At 35.5% G+C, this 19754-nt stretch overlaps 1 protein-coding gene across 5 annotated transcripts in view; it reads left to right on the top strand.

Annotated features, from left to right (window-relative positions):
* The window catches only part of LOC127857575 (uncharacterized), a 193690-nt gene extending 174262 nt beyond the window's left edge, over positions 1–19428 (top strand). For 3 of the 5 annotated variants that reach the window (XM_052394043.1, XM_052394044.1, XM_052394042.1), the window contains one exon: positions 18812–19428. In XM_052394043.1, coding sequence (XP_052250003.1) covers positions 18812–18889 — 78 coding nt within the window. In that variant the 3' untranslated portion in view covers positions 18890–19428. Of the gene's footprint in view, positions 1–18681 lie in introns of all 5 variants that reach the window. The other 2 variants (XM_052394046.1, XM_052394045.1) reach the window with 1 other exon arrangement.
* Positions 19429–19754: the final 326 nt, after the last annotated feature.

Here is a 19754-nt window from a genome sequence, read left to right as displayed (position 1 = left end):
ATTATGTCTTCGGTTAGGGAACATAGCAAAATGTTATGTCACACTATGTCTTCGGTTAGAGAACATAGCCAATGTTGTGTCACATTATGTCTTAGGTTAGAGAACATAGCAAATGTTGTGTAATATTATGTCTTCGGTTAGAGAACATAGCAAATTTTGTGTCATATTTTTTTTTATGTCTTTGGTTAGAGAACACAGCAAAAGTTGTGTTACACTATGTCTTTGTTAAGAGAACATACCATATGTTGTGTCACATTATGTCTTCGGTATGGGAACAAAACAAATGTTGCGTCACAATATGTCTTCGGTAAGAGAACATTGCAAATGTTGTGTCACACTATGTCTTCGGTAAGAAAACATAGCAAATGTTGTGTCACATTATTTCTTCGGTTAGAGAACATAGCAAACTGAAAAAGTACATTTATGCACATACTCCGTATTGATTGTTTCAAATTCATATTAAATGGTATGGTTGAACTTGATATAATAGTATGTACCAGCAGGGTATGTTTACAGAACATTTGATCATCTAATTTTGAAATACTTCAATTCCTGTCAGTTTTTGGATGAGAGACTACATTAGCAGTCAAATAAAGTGAATGAAATTTGTAAACGATATATATGCAAACATGCTGGCTTTGAAGTTTAAAGGGTTTAATTTGAAATCGATATTCGATTTAAAACCTTGAATCTTTAAATACAAATACACTTATGCAAGCGTCGACTGCACATATATTTATGGACTGTGCTCGCGTCATAATATCTCGTTTCTGAAATTTTCTTCGAAAATTGATCAATTTAAACATTATATTAAATACCGTGTGTAGACGGTATTGTTCAATTCTTTTATTTTCCTACTATTGTATAATTGTCTGAAAATTATGTTGGTTTCATATTAATTTTTTACCCAGGGCACCTAACTCAATATAGATCATGACTTTAATGACATTGAAAATAAATCAAAATGTTGGAGGAACAGACGGTTAGTGTTGTGCACCGACATCTCGATTGGGCTTGCTGCGCGTTGTTTGCACAGACATTGTGTTTCAAATTATTCTATACGAGAAAAGTTAGGATCACGTTGTCACACATGTGGTGTTGACCGTACGAACACGCGGACATTCTGCAAATAGACGGAGGTAGGCATATGCACTGCACTTAATAAATGGCCATTCTTATATCTCGTGGTTACCAATCTGACATATATTTTTGTCCATGAGTTTTTACTGCCGGTTCCTTCTTATCTTCATGAGATTAAATATTCAACAAGACGAATATATGAATCGCGTTCTGACAAAAATGGGCTTAATGCATGTGCGTAAAGTGTCGTCCCAGATTAGCCTGTGCCGTCCGCACAGGCTAATCAGGACGACACTTTCCGCTTTTATTGTATTTTTAGTTTCAAGGAAGTCCCTCCTTATCGAAAATCAAGATAAGGCGGAAGTTTCGTCCCTGATTAGCCTGTGCGGACTGCACAGGCTAATCTGGGACGACACTTAACGCACATGCATTAAGCCCAGTTTTGTTAGAACAAGGCTAATATACACAGACATTAACAAAAAGCACACATGACTTACAAGCTACTTGTGAATAGGTTAGTGTCCGTCAAATTACTTTTTATGGATCTCGTTTTATCGCATTCTATTTTTATTGGAATTAATTCTTCACACGAGCCTGGCTCAGAAGTATAATAACTTTTACAACACGTGAACTTGTCACATTGAGTTTGTATGTCTTATTTGTCCCTAAATAGCTCGACTTATTCATTTTTTTACATGTGTTTACATGTGCAGTATTTCTTATTATTTCTTCCTCGGTTTTATATATTTGCATACATTGAATTGGGCTGAATGTAAATGGTGAAAATTTTTACTTCTTTCTTGGGCGAGATTTAAGTGTCTACGTAGTATGAAGAGTCGATTTTGAATGGCAGTTAAACTAGCTTAGATTGTTGATAATATTGATTTCGCCATTGTTTATTATAACAACGCTTTACTCCGTGATATAAAGACATACTTGTTTTGGATAAAACACACATACACAACTTTTTTTTAAGGTAAATACTATTGACTTTATATTGAAATAAACTGGTACACAATGAAAATGCTATTTTATGTGAAGAAATACTTTCAATAGCCTTAACGGGATATTCATTATTACCATGTTTTTTTGTTGTTGCGAAAACAAACTTTGCTGTGACACAATAGTTTATTTACAAATTTAAAAAAAAACGCTTTATATTGACTAATTTTGCTAAATATGGCGTTCGTTACTCAGTGCAATGCATAAGTTCATACGTTAAGAGTACTTGGGCAGAACGTTCTTTACTTACGTTGACCAAATTAATACTTATTATTCATGTTCCATTCGCTGATCTTCAAACATATTGGGAGCATAACGTATGTTGTGAAACTACTCGATTCGAATAAACAACTCATTGTCGTTCTAATGATGGTATAACAAACTCCTGCAAATCGTCGTTTATTGACATATACAAAACAATAACAAAATGTTTCATACATATTATACAAAAGTCTTATTTATTCTTGTATTAGATGTTGTTGTTACATTAAAAAATATATATTTACTGACCAACAACGCATTCGATGAAAAAAGTGTATATCCTGTGTACGGTTACATATTTGATTGTGCATACCATTTATGCCTAGTTTCTAGAAAAAAGGCCTTGGCAAACAGCGTAGACCCATATGAGACGCCGCATGATGCGGCGTCTCATCAGGGTCTGCGCTGTTTGCTTAAAAGAATTTCTGTAAGAAATATACTAAATATAGAAATATAGAAATAAATATACCAGACATCCCTAATTTTGGAAATAAATTGATTCAATTTAGAAGGATGGGAGAGTCCACTAGGCTTAAATGGGTTAAGTGATGCTCCAAATGTACTGACGAGGGTTTTCAAGTACACCTGCTGTAATCTCATAAATCTTCGGGCAGCATTTTGTCGTATTACATAAATGCGACTGCAATATTTTAGATGTTGTGTCTTTTAAATGAAATGTCTTGCGTTTCCAATATCTGAAATCGTTAGAGTTTACCAACATAAACAACATAAACGAACAAATCATGTTTGTTGTACTTTCTGGAACGGCAAGGACACATTCTTGACCCACTGGTCTAAGTCCTACTTCCAATGGATGACCTCTCTTATTTTGTGATTCGTTAATTTTAATGAGTTCGTATATAACAGTAGCTTTCTCTATTTTTGGTGGAAACTGAATACGTATGACCACAGAAGCAATTTATTTTACAAATGTGAGAACCTTTGCCCTCGTTCTATTTGTTTGTCACCGTTGTTAATATTTTAAACTTAGGTAAACACTTACCGGAGTGATTGTAAATCGTTTCCGTTAGTTGATCATGTTTCATTACTGTTTTCCTGAATAAATCTTTTCTGATGTGTAACAAGATATAGGTATCACTCGCTATATGAGTGTCTATTTCACTGTATATACTTATATAAGTCATGGATTTCAATAAAGTAGTAAGTTGAAAATTAAAATTAACGATGTTTGCTGGTGTATTTTCTATTTCTCTACAATTCATTAAAAATACCCGTGAAGTTGATGATTACACTTGAATTACAACTTTCGGTTTCAATAGTTGGCTTTTCATCAAAACGGCTCACGACTGGCGGGTCGCTGAAGACAATACACGTATCACCAAATAAAGTAACCCTACATGACACTTTGTGGAATATATGCCAATCTTCCACGTAAGCGTAACATTTTCTTATACATAATCGGAATTCAGTTAAATCGATACATTCAATCATGGTTAGTATGCACTCGTAAACGTTATCACAAAACAAAAAGCACCTTCATAATTGTATAACTTTCAATATTCAATAAACACATTTTGTCTTTTGTGATTTCGAGATTAAAGTTTACGGCCTTTACCACATTGTGTATGTAAGTTTAGCATATTTAAACCATTGCACGGATTAAGATTTTGTAATGTATATTTTTTATTTTAAGTATAACACTATTATTTGTACAACGTATTGGACAATACTTTTAAGTATGCTGTTTAACACGTTTACTTAAACTTAAAGATAGTAAGAACATGTTTTACGTCCTCTCTGCAATCGTTTCGGAGCAAATTGATCAGATAACCCGGTACCGTTTAGCCCATTAGATGAATAGTTATGACAATGTGTTCATGTTTGGATGCTTTTAAGAAAACTCTATTTGACCCCGATAATTGACCATACCGATTGGTTCCCTCACCCGTATTTCACTCCCAATTATTAGAGTATTTTATTCTGTAAAAATACAACTGACAGGCAGTCAGGAATTAGGTTTGATGGACATATATGTACATATGATGTTAAATATTATATAATCACAAGGTGGCGTAATTTGTTTCATTACATTAAAAAAAAAAGATTTAAACAAAAACATTAGCCAAAGGGTTGTGATAAAAAGGAATCATGGACTTATATAACAAAAAGCAAGAGAAGTTTCGTTACATGACATACAACAAATCGCGGGGATGGAATACCCCTTCCGCACTCAAAAACCCCGGACTCAATGCCCCGGAGCTTACCAGAAGGTTAATTCAGCCATCTTAATGTGTTTATACGATCCAACGATTATTTGAGTAAAGAAATGGGGTAGCTGAAAAAAAGTTATTTCAAACTAAAAATGAGCAGAGTCATGCAAAATGGGTCATATACTATATCGTCCAGCGTAGCTTAGTACTAGCGTGCGCAATCGCGCAGTCTGGTCAGTAGCTACCCTGTCCGTCAATGAGACTAAGACACTTTGCATGGCTTAAAAGCGGATATGAAGTCCCATGTACTGTGCAGGCCTGTCATGAGATACGATGGAACCATATGGCATAAGACCCATTTTGTTGTGTACCAAATTGTAATGGATAAGGTTGTACGCATACAGTTATGCGCACTGAACATTTAGCTTTCTAATTACGATTTACTCAAAACACGATTAGAGAACACATGTGCCGTTAAGTGCATGGAATCGGTTACGATAAATATAAATGTGTGCTCTAATGTTGAAAGTATTTAATTTCAAGTTAATATTCGATATTTATACTTCATTTAAAATAAAATTACACAGATGTGGGCGTCGACTGCAAATATTGAAACGGATCGCCTCGCCTAACAAACCTACTTTAACGAATTGATTAATTCATATATTGTATTAAGTCCAATAAGGCGTAGATTTGTTTTAGACTTGAAAAATGCACTTTCATTCCAATATGTTTTGACCTCTGCATTTCCCAAATGTATTAACCCGAGACAATTAGCCATTTGTCTTCATAAAGATAAAGATCATAAAATAAGAAGTGGTTCTTTCTGGAACGGGATTTATCCCATTCACGGAAGAGTACAGGATACGGCCTTGAAAAATTGATATATTGACGTAATTCTTTCGCACAAAAAAACGTCCAATGATGGTGAAACAAATGTGCCAAATGATTTTAAAATCTCACAATGAACAACATAGTTATGGCCCGGACAAGCTAATGTATGGCCATTTTTGACATTGAACTCAAAGTGTGACATTGACCTTGGAGATATCAACGTAATTCTTTCGCGCGACACACCGTTCAATGATGGTGAAAAAAATGTGCCAAATGATTTTAAAATCACAATAAACAGCAAAGTTATGGCTCGGACAATCATTTTACCTTTGAACTCAAAGTTTGACATTGACATTTGAGACATTGACGTACTTCTTTCACGAGACACACCGTCTCATGATGGTGAACACATGTACCAAGTCATTTTAAAATCTAACGATGAATGACATAGTAATGGTTCGGACAAACTTTCGGTTTAAAACGCACTAAGTGACCCAGTGACCTAGTTTTTGACACGGCATGACCAATATTAAAACTTGACCTAGACATCATCTAGATACATCTTCTGACCATGTTTGGTAAACAATTGGATGACATTTTCGGGACAGACAGACCGACAGACAGACAGACAGACAGACAGACAGACCGACAGACAGACCGACAAAGTGACTCCGTGACTCCTATATAGCCCCCATTACCAGTAATGGGGGTATAATAATTATTTTGAACAAGAACGCATCTTAACTCGCTATCAAAGTCGTTCTGTGTCACTTTTGAAAAATTATGGTGTGCGTCTCTATACATTATTACATTTATTCATAGTTTAAAAGGCGACTATTTAGTACAGTTCATGACATTCGCTAACTTCTTTTAAAGGCACGGTCATTGTTAACTGGACATAATTACAATATCACGTCTCGTGTGTACGATCTATGAATGCAAAAGTACGTCGATAAAAAATGACCAATCGCGAGCTTTTTTGAGGAAAATACCGAAACCGGAAGTAATAACGCTATTTGTTATTATTTACTTCACGGATACTTTTAACAGATTGTGAAGAAATTTGAAACACGTCTGTGAACATCGATTAAATTCATCCTCTAATTATTACTTCCGATAGAAACATGCATGTGTTTGAATTTCATGATAATGGAGACATTATTTAAATAAAGTATACGTTCGGTTAATAAGTAGATTTGCTAAGTAAATTGCTAAGTCGTGTCTTATTTACATTTACTTATACAACGATGCGTTTAAATCACATGAAACCTGTATCACAAAACGTATCAGATCAAGCAATACTAAATTGAATCATGACCGTTTGAGGAAGCGACATAAAACCGTTCTTTCTTTTCACGTACCGTATATAAAAAAAGCACATGAAGAATGTTTTTAAGAATTGTACTTATTGTTCTTTAATAATTGTAATAAAGTTACTAAAACTGATGAATTTGCACTCATGTAACCCAGATAAAGCATACGGAAGTAACGAATATGATCAATTGTGCTCAAGTAAGTGACAAATCACTAACTAAATAATGACTATAAGTCAAACCATTCAGTTAGCGCACACCAAAAACGACCAATCACAATAGAAGAGTTGTCGCTGACGCAGCTCAAGATAGTCCGGTCTTCAATTGATAAAGACCGTATCCTGTACACTTCCGTGAGTGGGATAAATGTCGTTCCAGAAAGAACCACTTCTTATTTCATGATCTTTATGGCGACAATTTGTATTGGGTTAATACACTTGGGAAATGCAGAGGTCAAAACATATGTGAATATAGATGATTTTTGTAAGGTAGATTTAGTATTAAAATATAATAAATATTCATTTAACGAATTAACAAATGGACGGAGACCCTAATATGCTTCTTTAATTAGCGATGTAACAATGTTTTTTCAATATGATATACACCGACCACCTCAACACCTTTGTCACTTATGTAGTACACTTTCATTTTTTGTTGGTGACATAAGAGTTGATACATTTTAAAGGAATGCAACATATACCAAATTCGTCTTACTTTGATACTTGCAACGCAGACGTGTCTCGTAAGTATTTGGCACCGAAGTCAGTGTGAGCTGTTATAGCATGCATACCTGTAAATTAACATCTCAACGTATAACTGGCATGATAACACGGATTTTTTTTAATGAAATCGACAAAAACAAATGTGTGTCGCATCATATCAATTATACACATGCACACGTATGTACAATTACGTAGAACAATCACTTAAGAATGTTACTACATAAGTGACAAAGGTGTTGAGGTGGTCGGTGTATTTCATATTTAAAAACATTGTTACATCACTTATTAAAGAAGCATATTAGTGTCAACGTCTATTTGTTAATTCGTAAAATTGAATATTATTTAAATTTAATACTAAATCTACGTTACATAAATCATCTATATTCACATATGTTTGACCTCTGCATTTCCCAAGTGTATTAACCCGATACCAAATTGTCGCCATAAAATAAGAAGTGGTTCTTCTGGAACGGCATTTATCCCACTCACGGAAGTGTACAGGATACGGTCTTTATCAATTGAAGACCAGACTATCTTGAGCTTGCGTCGGCGACAACTCTTCTATTGTGATTGGTCGATTTTGGTGAGCGCTAACTGAATGGTTTGACTTATAGTATTATTTAGTTAGTGATTTGTCACTTACTGAGCACAATTGATCATATTCGTTACTTCCGTATGCTTTATCCGGGTTTACATGAGTGCAAATTCATCAGTTTTTGTAACTTTATTATAATTACATAACAATTAATGATAGAACAATAACTAAAACTTTGCAATAAAAATAATTACAATTCTTTAAAGCATTCTTCATGTGCTTTGTGTTTTTAACGGTTTTACATGAAAAAAAAAGAAAGTTTTTAGTCACTTCTTCAAACAGTCATGATTCAATTTAGATCTGCTTGATCTGATACGTTGTGTGATATAGGTTTCATTTGATATAAAGCATCATTTTTAAAGTAAATGTAAATAAGGCACGACTTAGCAGTTCACTTAGCAAATCTACGGATCAACCGCACGTATACGTTATTTTAATAATGTCTCAATTATCAAGACATTCAAACACATGCCTGTTTTTATCGGAAGTAATTAGTTTGAATACAGGTCTGGCCAATCTGTGCTTGGTTGTAGACTGCTCCTCTACCAACATCATCAGCATGGATGCCGTCGTCTTAGAATGTTTCGGCCCTTTTATTTCCAAGAACATTCTGATAGCGGCGGGCCCACAGTGATGATCAGTCACTGTGTTTTGGTCGAGTGCCTCCAGCTCTTCTCCTCTCGCCTCAGCCACAGCCAGCTTGATGCCCGCTCAGCTGCTTGGCTCAGTCTCTGGATAGCCACTTGTCTCTCCCTGTCAGTAGTTACTACTGCTGTCATCAGCCTGTGCACGGACTGGGAACAGAACCCTCTAACGCCAACTTCCACAGGAAATGGCCATGTACGCCAGCCTTGTTGCTTGCACAGATCCATGAGTTGTGTGTACTTTGCCTTTTTCCGCTTGTAGGCCTCTTCACATCTTGCCTCCCATGGTAATGTCAGCTCTATGGTGACGAGCTTCTTTCCTGTCTCTGACCACAGTACAATATCTGGTCGTAGGGTCGTCTGAACCACGTTTGGGAAAACAAGCCTTCTACCAAGGTCAACTTCATCTTTCAGTCTCTCGTGCCATCAAGAATTGCTGCTTTTGTTGGTTTCTGTGTCTTCATGGTCTCACCCGATTTGACGAAAGCGATAATTAGAGGAGTGTTTCCAATCTCTTCACAATCTGTGAATTCTATCCGTGAAGTAAATCAAACAAATAGCGTTTATTACTTCCGGTTTCGGTATTTCCACAAAACAGCTCGCGATTGGTCAATCCTTACAGACGTACCTTTGCATTCATAGATCGTGCACACGAGACGTGATGGTGTAAATATGTCCAGTTATCAATGATCGTGCCTTCAAAAGAAGTTAGCGAATGTCATGAACGGCACTAATTATCACCTTTTAAACTATGAATAAAATTAATAATGTATAGAGACGCACATCATAATTTTTCAAAAGTGACACAAAACGACTTCGAAATCGAGGTTAAGATGTGTTCTTGTTCAAAATAACTATTGGTGTTGGTTTTATATACTTGATAATATAAGACAAACCGCTACATCAGAGAGTGTAGGTATTTGTCATTTCATGTTTTAATAAATAATTGATTATACCGGATGTAATAGAGTTACTCTATTTGCTAATTTAATCGTGGTCAATGTCTTCTGTAAGTGTTTCCAGTGGTGTTTAGCGCATACCTTTATGATCGTCGACACATGGAAAAACAAACACATGTATCATTAAGAATTCCGTGAAAAAAATGTCTCAGTCGTGAGTTGCTATTAAATATTTTCATGAATCTCCTATTTGATAAAAATATTGTTTATATATTTCACTCATGCAAGCTTGATTTGTTTTTCATGCTGTTACTATTCGATCAGCCACAAATCCATATAGAAACGAATATTTGTCCCCCGCCAAAAGACGTAGGGATTTAAGAATGGTAGTCGTCAGTCAGTCCGTGCGTTCGTGCGTAGGAGCGTGCTTGCCTCCGTCCGTCATATTGTTATTTGCCCAATCCTTCTTTCATTCGCGTTTTCATCAAACTTTTACAGAATAATAATCGCCAAGTTACACAGCGGCTATTGTGCAGGTTTATTTATTTATGGAGCAATTGCTTATTCCATTTTAAATTACATATCAAAGCTCTGTGTGCAACTGCTCCTTCATTTTGCATGCGATTTGTTTCAAACTTTTACAAATGAATAACCTGCAAGTCCCGAATAGCATAACGCAAGGGTTTCACTATTCCGTAGACACGCCTATAAGATTTTTTCCATTGGTAAATTCAATCGCGTGTCTGTCGTGGGTTCATTTCTTTCAGGCAAGCTGGTCTATCGTGTCTTCATGTCATTCATGAATGCGATATTTACTGCCTGCGCATGACGTCAATGGGCCAAACAATTTATTTTGATTCTAGTGGAATGCGATGATGTTATGTTTATTTTTGATCGTGCTGTTTACCTTCTGAGTGTTTCTTATTAATTCATATTATTACATTTATATATAAACCATTCCATAAATAGATAAGAAATATTCACCTCCGGACCTTCTTCGATAAATTTTTATTGAAATTAAGTTATGTCCGTTATTATTGATATGTAACATAAGAAGGCCATGCATAACAGATGATTGTACATTTGCATTAAACATGTTGATCAGATAGAGTTTGTATGGTTATCATGCAAATATCTGCGTACGGTTTAATTAATTTTTCAACAAACGTTTATGTGAGGTATTGTTAGTCTGGTTTGTATAGAAGGTTGTATATTTGCACATTAGGATGATTTGTTAAAGCCGTCATTCTGTACACTTAGAATGCGGTTGTGATCTCGGGTACGTGTTGATCTTGGATGGTCTTCATGGAACACGATTACCTTGACATGTTGGAATTGGAAGGAACAATTGTACAGTAAAAGGGGACCTAGGGCGCATGTTCATAGACCGTTGCCAACTTGGAAGCCCGTCATTATACAAGGTGACTCTGGCTTTACGCAGGGCATATTTTCGGATTTATGCAAGTTCAAAAAATATCCCTTAAATATGATACAACTATTAAAACCTGTAAATGCTTTGTCCATGTATCTCTATTGTTCAGACATTTCTTCCCGTCCATTTCGAATTTTTAGCTGAAACCGTAAACTGTTACCATTATGAAAGATCTCTCATCTTTCATTGATTAGCCTTAATGGTGGTGGGAGCTATTATTGCAAATGTCTGAAGTACTTATAGCCTCAATTCCGCTGGCCCACTGACCAGATGATTGACCCCTCCGGCAACGGACTCCTAATGGCCATCAAGTACTAAGAAGGACTCGTATTCACTGCTCACAGTTTTTATCGTTCATTCGTGCACACATGTACTGTGTCCTTTTTTAATAAAGCAATTGTATACGTCTTTTTTGTATTTCATACGCAAGAACATAATAATATTTTGAATAATATGTCCTCGATGACATGACTAATATCGTCTCTATTGTTCTGTTGTTTGTTTGGTAATTCAGTACACACATTTAATCAAGTTAACTAAGGGCATTGGCCACAATTTGGATAGATTTCCGTTGTTAATCGCTCTATACATATATCGATCGGTTATAATACGTTTTGAAGAGGGTCCAATCAGGCAATGGCGATGTTATGTCGGTTTTTTTCGATATTACCGTTGAAGAGAGCGACGGCATTCTTGCTTATATAGAACCGTTGGCGGTTTGATTGCAATGGGAAAAGACGCTTGATCTCTAGTTTTACCAAAGTGTATTTATCTATTTGGTGTTTGACTTGTTTACTTTCGTACACTTATGTTAAAAGCGTCACTACTTCACCAAAAGAGCCGGTTGCAGTGCGATATGATCATTAAAACATCACAGTAAAAGGGGGTGGGCGTCTTATACATGCGAAATATATTTGTAAGATCCGAACTATACTAATGCTGTGTCCAACATGAAAAGTACATTAGTGCCACTTTAGTTATTATCTGTATTTTGGAAGATCGCGTACGTATAAAAAAAATCACAAAGATCTGAGAGTTAGAAGACCTTCTTAAAATGTAAACCTTTAATGTTCTAGAACTAGCGATCGAGCTTGTTTGTTGTTTTTTTCGAACACGTATGAAAAGCATTACACGGGTATTCATAGGTGCCTAAAAGTATGTGTATTGCGATGTGTCGTATCATTTCTATTACTAATTCCTTTTTGAGATACTTGGCGACGAAGTTTTGAACCATGGTTGCATTAACGAGACATTCACATTTAAGTTAATATATATTTTTTAAAGTATTCATCCAAAGTAGTCGTGATCTATAAAGATGACAAAAAACTATTATATAATTCCAAACTAAATCAAAACAATACGATGTTTGTTTATCGCCGAACTTTTAACGTATTGTCACACGTTCATAGGACTTAAGATTTGTTTTTCACCAAATACCATGGATACGCAAATTTTTGTTTTGAATGTTTCCATATTGTTCATCCATGTTGTGTGCACGTATTGTGTTAAGCCAAAACTTGTTTCCTGTCTTTCGTCCATTTGTAGCATTCCAGAATTGCTAACATATTAAGAACCCACGTCGTATATCAGATCACATTAATAGATCAATATCTATGACATACACAATTATTATTTGATTGCCTCCCAACGATTGTTTTCGAACGTTGTAATTAACCTTATAAAATAATTGTCCATCCAGATTAATATAAACAATATCAATTTAGCTCGATCCGTCAATATTCCATTGTTACGCTCTGTCGTAAGTATTCGTCCTTGTAATTTGTGTTTGTTCTGTTTGCGTTTATCAAGGTGGTAACTATTTACAAGTAATTGGGCTGATGTAAGCAAGTACCTCACGTATGGCCTTTTAAATGCTTGAATTGTGAGTTTTATAATCACTTGACCCAACGGTCAATGGTGATTTTGCGAGCATTGAATGTGTTCGAAAACAACAAGAACCGGGCTATGCCCGTACTGAAATGCAAAAGTTTAAGAAATTGTTACGGATTTTTGTTCCATCGAATAAAAGATGCATATAAATTGTTTGTACATTATTTCCGATTTGAATACAATATACCGGTATATGTCCGTCAACTCAATCATTATGTATTACTAATACACGACAATTTCGTTACTACGCCATTTATTGCTATGTAGCTGATGCGACATTTCTTGATATTTATTTTTAATTAGATCATCATACGTCCGCTGGGAAAAGTCGATATTATTTAAGAGTTGAAAACAAATATAATCAATACATACATTGATAGTAAATAAATATTTATATATCATATACAAACATATGATTTGGCAATTTGTGTGGTTCTTTGACAAATACAGAATTCACCATTTCCTCAACAATCCCCAACTATATAGTCCACCCAGTACTAACCTGCCATAAATTCTAATGAATCACCTCATACTTGTGTTGTATCGTATCGTATCAGTTTTCATATTGGGACATATCGAGGTTGATATAAGATCTACCGAATGCCCAAAACAATAGAACAGCTTGACAGTCACTGGATGCTGATTTTTTGCTCGCCGGAAGCTCACCGGATCGCTGGACAGACGTCTTCAAACTGACACTTACTTATCTTTCTTATCGTTCTAAGGCGGAGTGCTTTGTGTGACATTGTAACCGTTTCCGATAAGGGTGTTAAATCTAGTCTAGATAGAGGATTGCGTTGATGTACTTCAGGATTGATAATATAATATATAATATAATATGTATTGTCATTGTATCTGTCTTGCGAGATGACTTAAGTCCCATCTTGATATTCGTCCTATTCTGTTGTATAAAACTCCAAAAAAAAGCCTATTTATTTCTCGGTCCCGATAGTTATATTCTGATTTTCTTTTGGTTCTTTTGTATTGGATTGTAATCAAAGTGTATTAACAAGTTCAATAACGCATCGCATGCAGTTCACAATTAAATGCATATGGTAGATACATTATATTGGCCATCTTGCATGCCAACACAAGGCCTCCACATTTCTTCTTTACTTGATATATGTGTGGACACAATTTTTTGGTACAGTTCACAGAGCCGGGTTCGCTAAATATGTACCTGTCGAAGGTGTCTTACAAAATCAAGCTATATTTTAACTAAAAGAGACGTTTGGTATAAGACTGTGTGAAAGCTAGTGTCATTGTCATTATTTCATATATCTCGATTGGATTTACGCCTTACGGAAACAAAAGTAGTATCCAAAAGAAATTAGAATGGACCATGTAGATTTACCAATAACGAGCAGTAATTAAAATGCATGGTGACGTATATTAAAATAAACACTTGCACTTTAAATGTCACCGTAAACAATTAACAAGGAATCAGTATGTGTTTATGTTTTCAGGTTCGCTCACTGTAATCGTACTCAATTTCTATTCAGAACTCATTGTACACAGGAGACTGTAGGTGTCACAATAGGGTCGTAGTTCGCCCAACCCACTACTAGCGATTTTCAACAGACGACAAACGTCCATAAGCAATAAAGCATATGTCCTTAACTTGTGTGATTTTTAGTTCGTAAAGGACCTTTTCACGTTTTGGTAAATTTACAAAAGTAAAAAAATGTTTAAGATTCGCACATTTTCGTTGTAGTTATGATATTTGTGAGGAAAACAGTAATACTGGACATTTACCATGCTCGCAAATACCCATTATATGCATCTTTTGACGATTTAAAAACCCTGAAAATTATAAAGTATTGCAATGCGATAGAGGATATTTGTTGGATTCGGTGGATTATCGATTTTTATTCACGAGTAATCATAGAAAAAATATTTTTTCTATGATCACGAGTGAATTAAAATCGATATTCCACCGAATCCAACAAATTTTCTTTTTATTTTATGCTTTTTTTCACATTTTATATACATTGTTAAAAAGTTTAACTAAAGAATTTCGCCGGGATAATGACGTCATTTCGTAAAAAAATGACGTCATTTCACAGTACAAAGTGAAAATTATCGATAATTTTAACTGTTAATTTTCACTGTTTGAAACAGTGAAATTATCAATTTTAATTCACTGATATTTCTCTATAAACCACCGGAAAGCATAAAATAAAAACGAATAATTTGGAGCGTTCTGATGTTGTCGTTATATTTTGTGACACTACGAGAATTGCTTATAAATAAAGTATAAAATGCATCACTTATTGCATGATTACGGATAGCCGAGTTGTCTAAGCGTTAGACTTTTACTTCAGGGGTCAGTTGTTTTAGCCCAATCGAGGGTTACTTTTTTTCTTTCTTTTATTTTGTACTTTTTGTACTGGAGCTTTTTAGATCCAATTGTTACATTGATCAATATAAAGCATTTAATGACAAACTTCATTACATGCCAAAATCAGTGAAAAGTCCCCTTTAAGATCAATGATTATCAATCGTTTAGGACATTCTGGTGGCAATGCTTTTAAGAAAGTTATGTTTACAAACAAATTTTGAATATCAAATTTGAGCTCTGGTCAAGAACATACTACGCAGCAATGTACACTGTGTACAAGCCTTTTTATATCACAGTTAAATAAATACACATGGGTATTATCTCGGATAATGTTGGGGGTATTACGTGCATTGTTGTCTATAAGTAGTAAATGGGGTCTTGTCGATACACTGAGTAGTATGAACGCTTGAAGTATTACCTCTTATTCTTCCAAACATAAGTGATGACCCCTCATTTACGGACATTTTAATAAATTACAATTATTGTATTCCCGACAAGATTCTCCAAGTACCGGATTTATTATACTGAACTTTTCGGTCACAATCCACAAACAATTTCATGACGGTCGATCAATCCTTACTGAGATAAACAACCCTACCGGTATTTCTATTTTGACACTCCGAATTTCCTGAAGATTGTATCGGTAACAATTCCCAATGTACTATCTACAACGGCGTTTATTGCGACGATTAGTGGCGCTTTACCATGCTATTATTATGCTCTGTATTTATATCGGATATTCACATAGTTTGAAGAAAGTTCATAATTTGAGCCGCGTCGTGCGAAAATGGGCCTCATGCCATATGCGGTAAGCGTAGCTCCACACCAGCCTCCACAATAAAGTGACGCAATAGTTCGTGGTCTCATTAGAGAAAAGGGCAGCTCCCGACAAGTCTGTGCGGATGCGCTGGCTCTTCTGGAGTTACGCTGGTCGCATATGGCGTAAGACCCATTTTCGCATTTTACGCAACTTATTTATATGTGTATTTTGGATTTGAACTTAGAGCCTATACTTTAAAAAAAAAAGAGAAAATGATTAATTAGCGATTTAAACATGTTTGTGTGTTACCATTTGCACTTGCATTCTTCGAGTACATACTTTAAAAATACATACTTGCGAAATATTCAGAAACAACCATCTCTGGAATTCTATATATGTAACACACTACAATTTATACCATATTGACTATGTTTAGTATTATGATATGTTATTGATAAATTTATATGAGCATCGCTCTGTGGAAAGGGGTTTTAATGCATGTGCGTAAAGTGTTGTCCAAGATTAGCCTGTGCAGTCCGCACAGGCTAATCAGGGACGACACTTTCTGCTTAAACTGGATTTTTGCTAAGAAAAGACTTCATTCAACGAAAAATAATATAAAAGCGGAATGTGTCGTCCCTGATTGATATGTGCGGATGACACTTAAAGCATATTAAACCCCCTTTTCATAGATCACTGCGCATATACATATCAAACTCGTTAAGGCTCAAGAGAAGCGTCCCTATGAAAGTCAACGTCCTTGAAAATAAAAGCAAATGCAACCTATTGTTAATCTCGAGTTTATTTGAACGATCTATGTTTCATTTCTGTTAAGCAAACATATTTCATAACGAGAAAAATTACTGAAATTAAAGCTTAACTCGGTATTTATTTAATAAAGGTATGTTTAAATTTAATATTAACGGAAAATACGTGATTATATGCTTAAGTTCGTTGTTCTCTAAGACAAAGAACGGATATATTATGTTTCGAGAATGTTATTTGTAAAGAAACAATTTCATAGCTTTAACTTAGTTTACTTCTTTTTCTTTCATCACCATGTCAGCTTTTGCATTATTGTTGACCTGCTAGTTTTTTGCTGTGCAAATTATTTAGCTTACAACGTAAAACTATCCTCTGTGTAAACTATTAAATCAGTTATTTCCACGTGTATTCACGCGGGGACAAAATACGTTAGATTCGCATCCTGGTCTTGCGCCTTCCAAAGACGTGGCTAGCAAACAATACAGACGTGTATTCTCTAACATAATAACGCTGCAATACAGTAATAATATTTGCACATAGTCAGTTCATTAATTCGTTTCAATAACATCAACCGTCGTGACCCGGTACAAAATATAAAACATGATATCTTAGCATCAATCCATCGTGATGTGAAGAAAAAAATATATATTTTAATTTAACTGCACCACTGAGTATTTAACTTTACACAGTGGAATAACCGAAAGGATAATTAACACTTTATTGTTCTTGTTTAGTAATGTTATATTTCACTCTGATAAAGCGCCTTGTTTTGTCATTTTTATCCGTTTAAATCTACAAAACAAAGATCACTGTACAGAACAACTTATACGCTAACCACATATTCGCTTTATTTTGTTGATAATTTATTTACTGAAGCACGGTAGTAATAATTATAAAATATCTTTCAAATTTCGTTTTTAACTGCAACACAAGAATTGATATTTTGGTCCTGTCAACAATGAACATGAAAACAGTCCATTGTATTGGTTAATATTTTAGTGAGGACCGATAACGCTCGAGTAGGTCTATAAATAGAAGGCGCGTCTCCAATTTTCGCAGACGACACTGAATTCGTGAACAGAGCAGATCGTAGAAAAAATAAAATAATGTGTGCAGCCTTTCGATGAAAATTTAAGAACATACTTTAACATCATTAAAGTGTCATCGGTTGAGGTACAGTTATCTATGTGTTCGCTCTAAAATGAACACTGTTTAAAGGAATGTGTTGTTTTAAGAAAAAATAAAGATGTTTTCTTGTATGTGAAGATTTATTGGTACTACAACAAAGAACTTAAAAAAAATACTCAATTTAAGTTCGGATTTTACGATTTTACGATCCGCGATTTTTTGTTAATCTTTACTTTAACGTACATCATGTGTGGTTCATCTTAAAACAATACGCTTGGTTTGAATCAACGAAGTAGTGTGATAGTAGTTAACTTTATTTGGTTATCTACACGGAGAGAGTATCCTGTAATACCCCGTATACAGCCTGTATGCAGGAAGTCTAATCGGGACGCCACTTGTGACTCTGGATAATTTTTGCGACTTGCATATGATGGCGACGCAGACAATAGCTAGGAGCTCCATGATGACCGGAGAGAAAACGCGGCCAAGTTCAGACGCTCCGTTGAGCGCACGACGGACGCCCCAGTCCCCAGTGTTCATTCCGCCAAATGAGTTCAGGATGAAGTTACTGAAGCGAATTCTGTCGGTGGACGGAACCATCGACAACAAAGCGCTTCAGAAATTACAGAAAACATCGAGCGAGCGGACGCTACAGGCGAACATTTTATTTGAAAACGGTGACGTGGTACGTTGATTTCCTTTGATCGAACGCACGAGGAATCTCTGAAACAAGACCATTACAAGACAAAGGACGCCTCTCTTCCACTCGTGGATCAGCGGAAAGTCAAACAATCCGACCGGTCGCGAGACGGAGTGCCACGGGAGCGACCTCTGAAACTGCCACCCATAATGTTGCCACCGATCTATACGCTCACGAGTCGGACCCCTGATTGTTCGGGACTACTCGGGGCCTCCGTACGTGCCGCCGCCGCTCATGCGATGAGGACTGGGAAGATTTGGAGGACTGCCGCTACCTTCGCCCCGCTAAGAAGGACTTCAAGGCATCGAAAGAAAACAAGAGCTTTTTGCTAATAAACAGCAATAGTACCTAATCGGAGAAGATTTTAAAACGAGCGTTTATTAAGAATTTTTATTCAATACTATTCGTCGGGAGATTTGTTTTCCGACGATCATTGTGATGGTTCAGGTTGAGGTCACGGAATGGAAAGAAATGTCGTTGGCATGATGTAGACGTTATACATGAGCGTCAAGAGGTGATACATCCTCGTTTCACTAACGCCAGATGTTGCTTTGAAGCATACAATGAGAATGGCGGACATTGGTGCTGGTAGGTTACGTTCTTAGTTGTTTGAAACGAACTGTTTCCGTCGAAATAAGCGAATGAAAATTGTTGCTATTTTGAGGGATTTTGAATTATCCAGCCGACAACTGGCACACTGACAATATCAGACTATATCAGCCTGCTTTTGGTGCTTCCCATTGTACCGTGCGCGTTTAAGTGTAACACTATGTGTATGTGCATTTCAAATTATGTTTATAACTATAATCATAATTTTTTTTATCAACATTATTTATTTGATTTATTTGGTTCATCATGTTTCAGTGTATCAAATATAACATATTGTTCAAATGATTTTGTTATTTTGGATGAGTTTTTTGTCATGAGAATGGTATGCTATTGAACCGTTTTGCTAATGTTCTGGTTTATATATTAAATAAACGTGTAATTTAAATTTAAAATAAAAACGATCAACGACAATTTCGAAATTCAAGGTCTAAACTTCAAATACCGATGTGTTTCTTGAAATATAAATTATGTCGAAATTGTAATTGATTGAAATTGATACTAAGCGGTTTCATCACAAAAAGCAATTTCCCAAAACGGCTCATATTTCAAAATTATTATAAACGCCTAAATTGTAAGGCAAATTATATAGTTCCGCCATCTCAAAAGGC

This window comes from Dreissena polymorpha, chromosome 14 (assembly GCF_020536995.1).
Source record: "Dreissena polymorpha isolate Duluth1 chromosome 14, UMN_Dpol_1.0, whole genome shotgun sequence".
Taxonomy (NCBI): domain Eukaryota; kingdom Metazoa; phylum Mollusca; class Bivalvia; order Myida; family Dreissenidae; genus Dreissena; species Dreissena polymorpha.
Note: the sequence above shows the minus strand (reverse complement) of the source record. Positions and strands in the feature narration are given on the sequence as shown.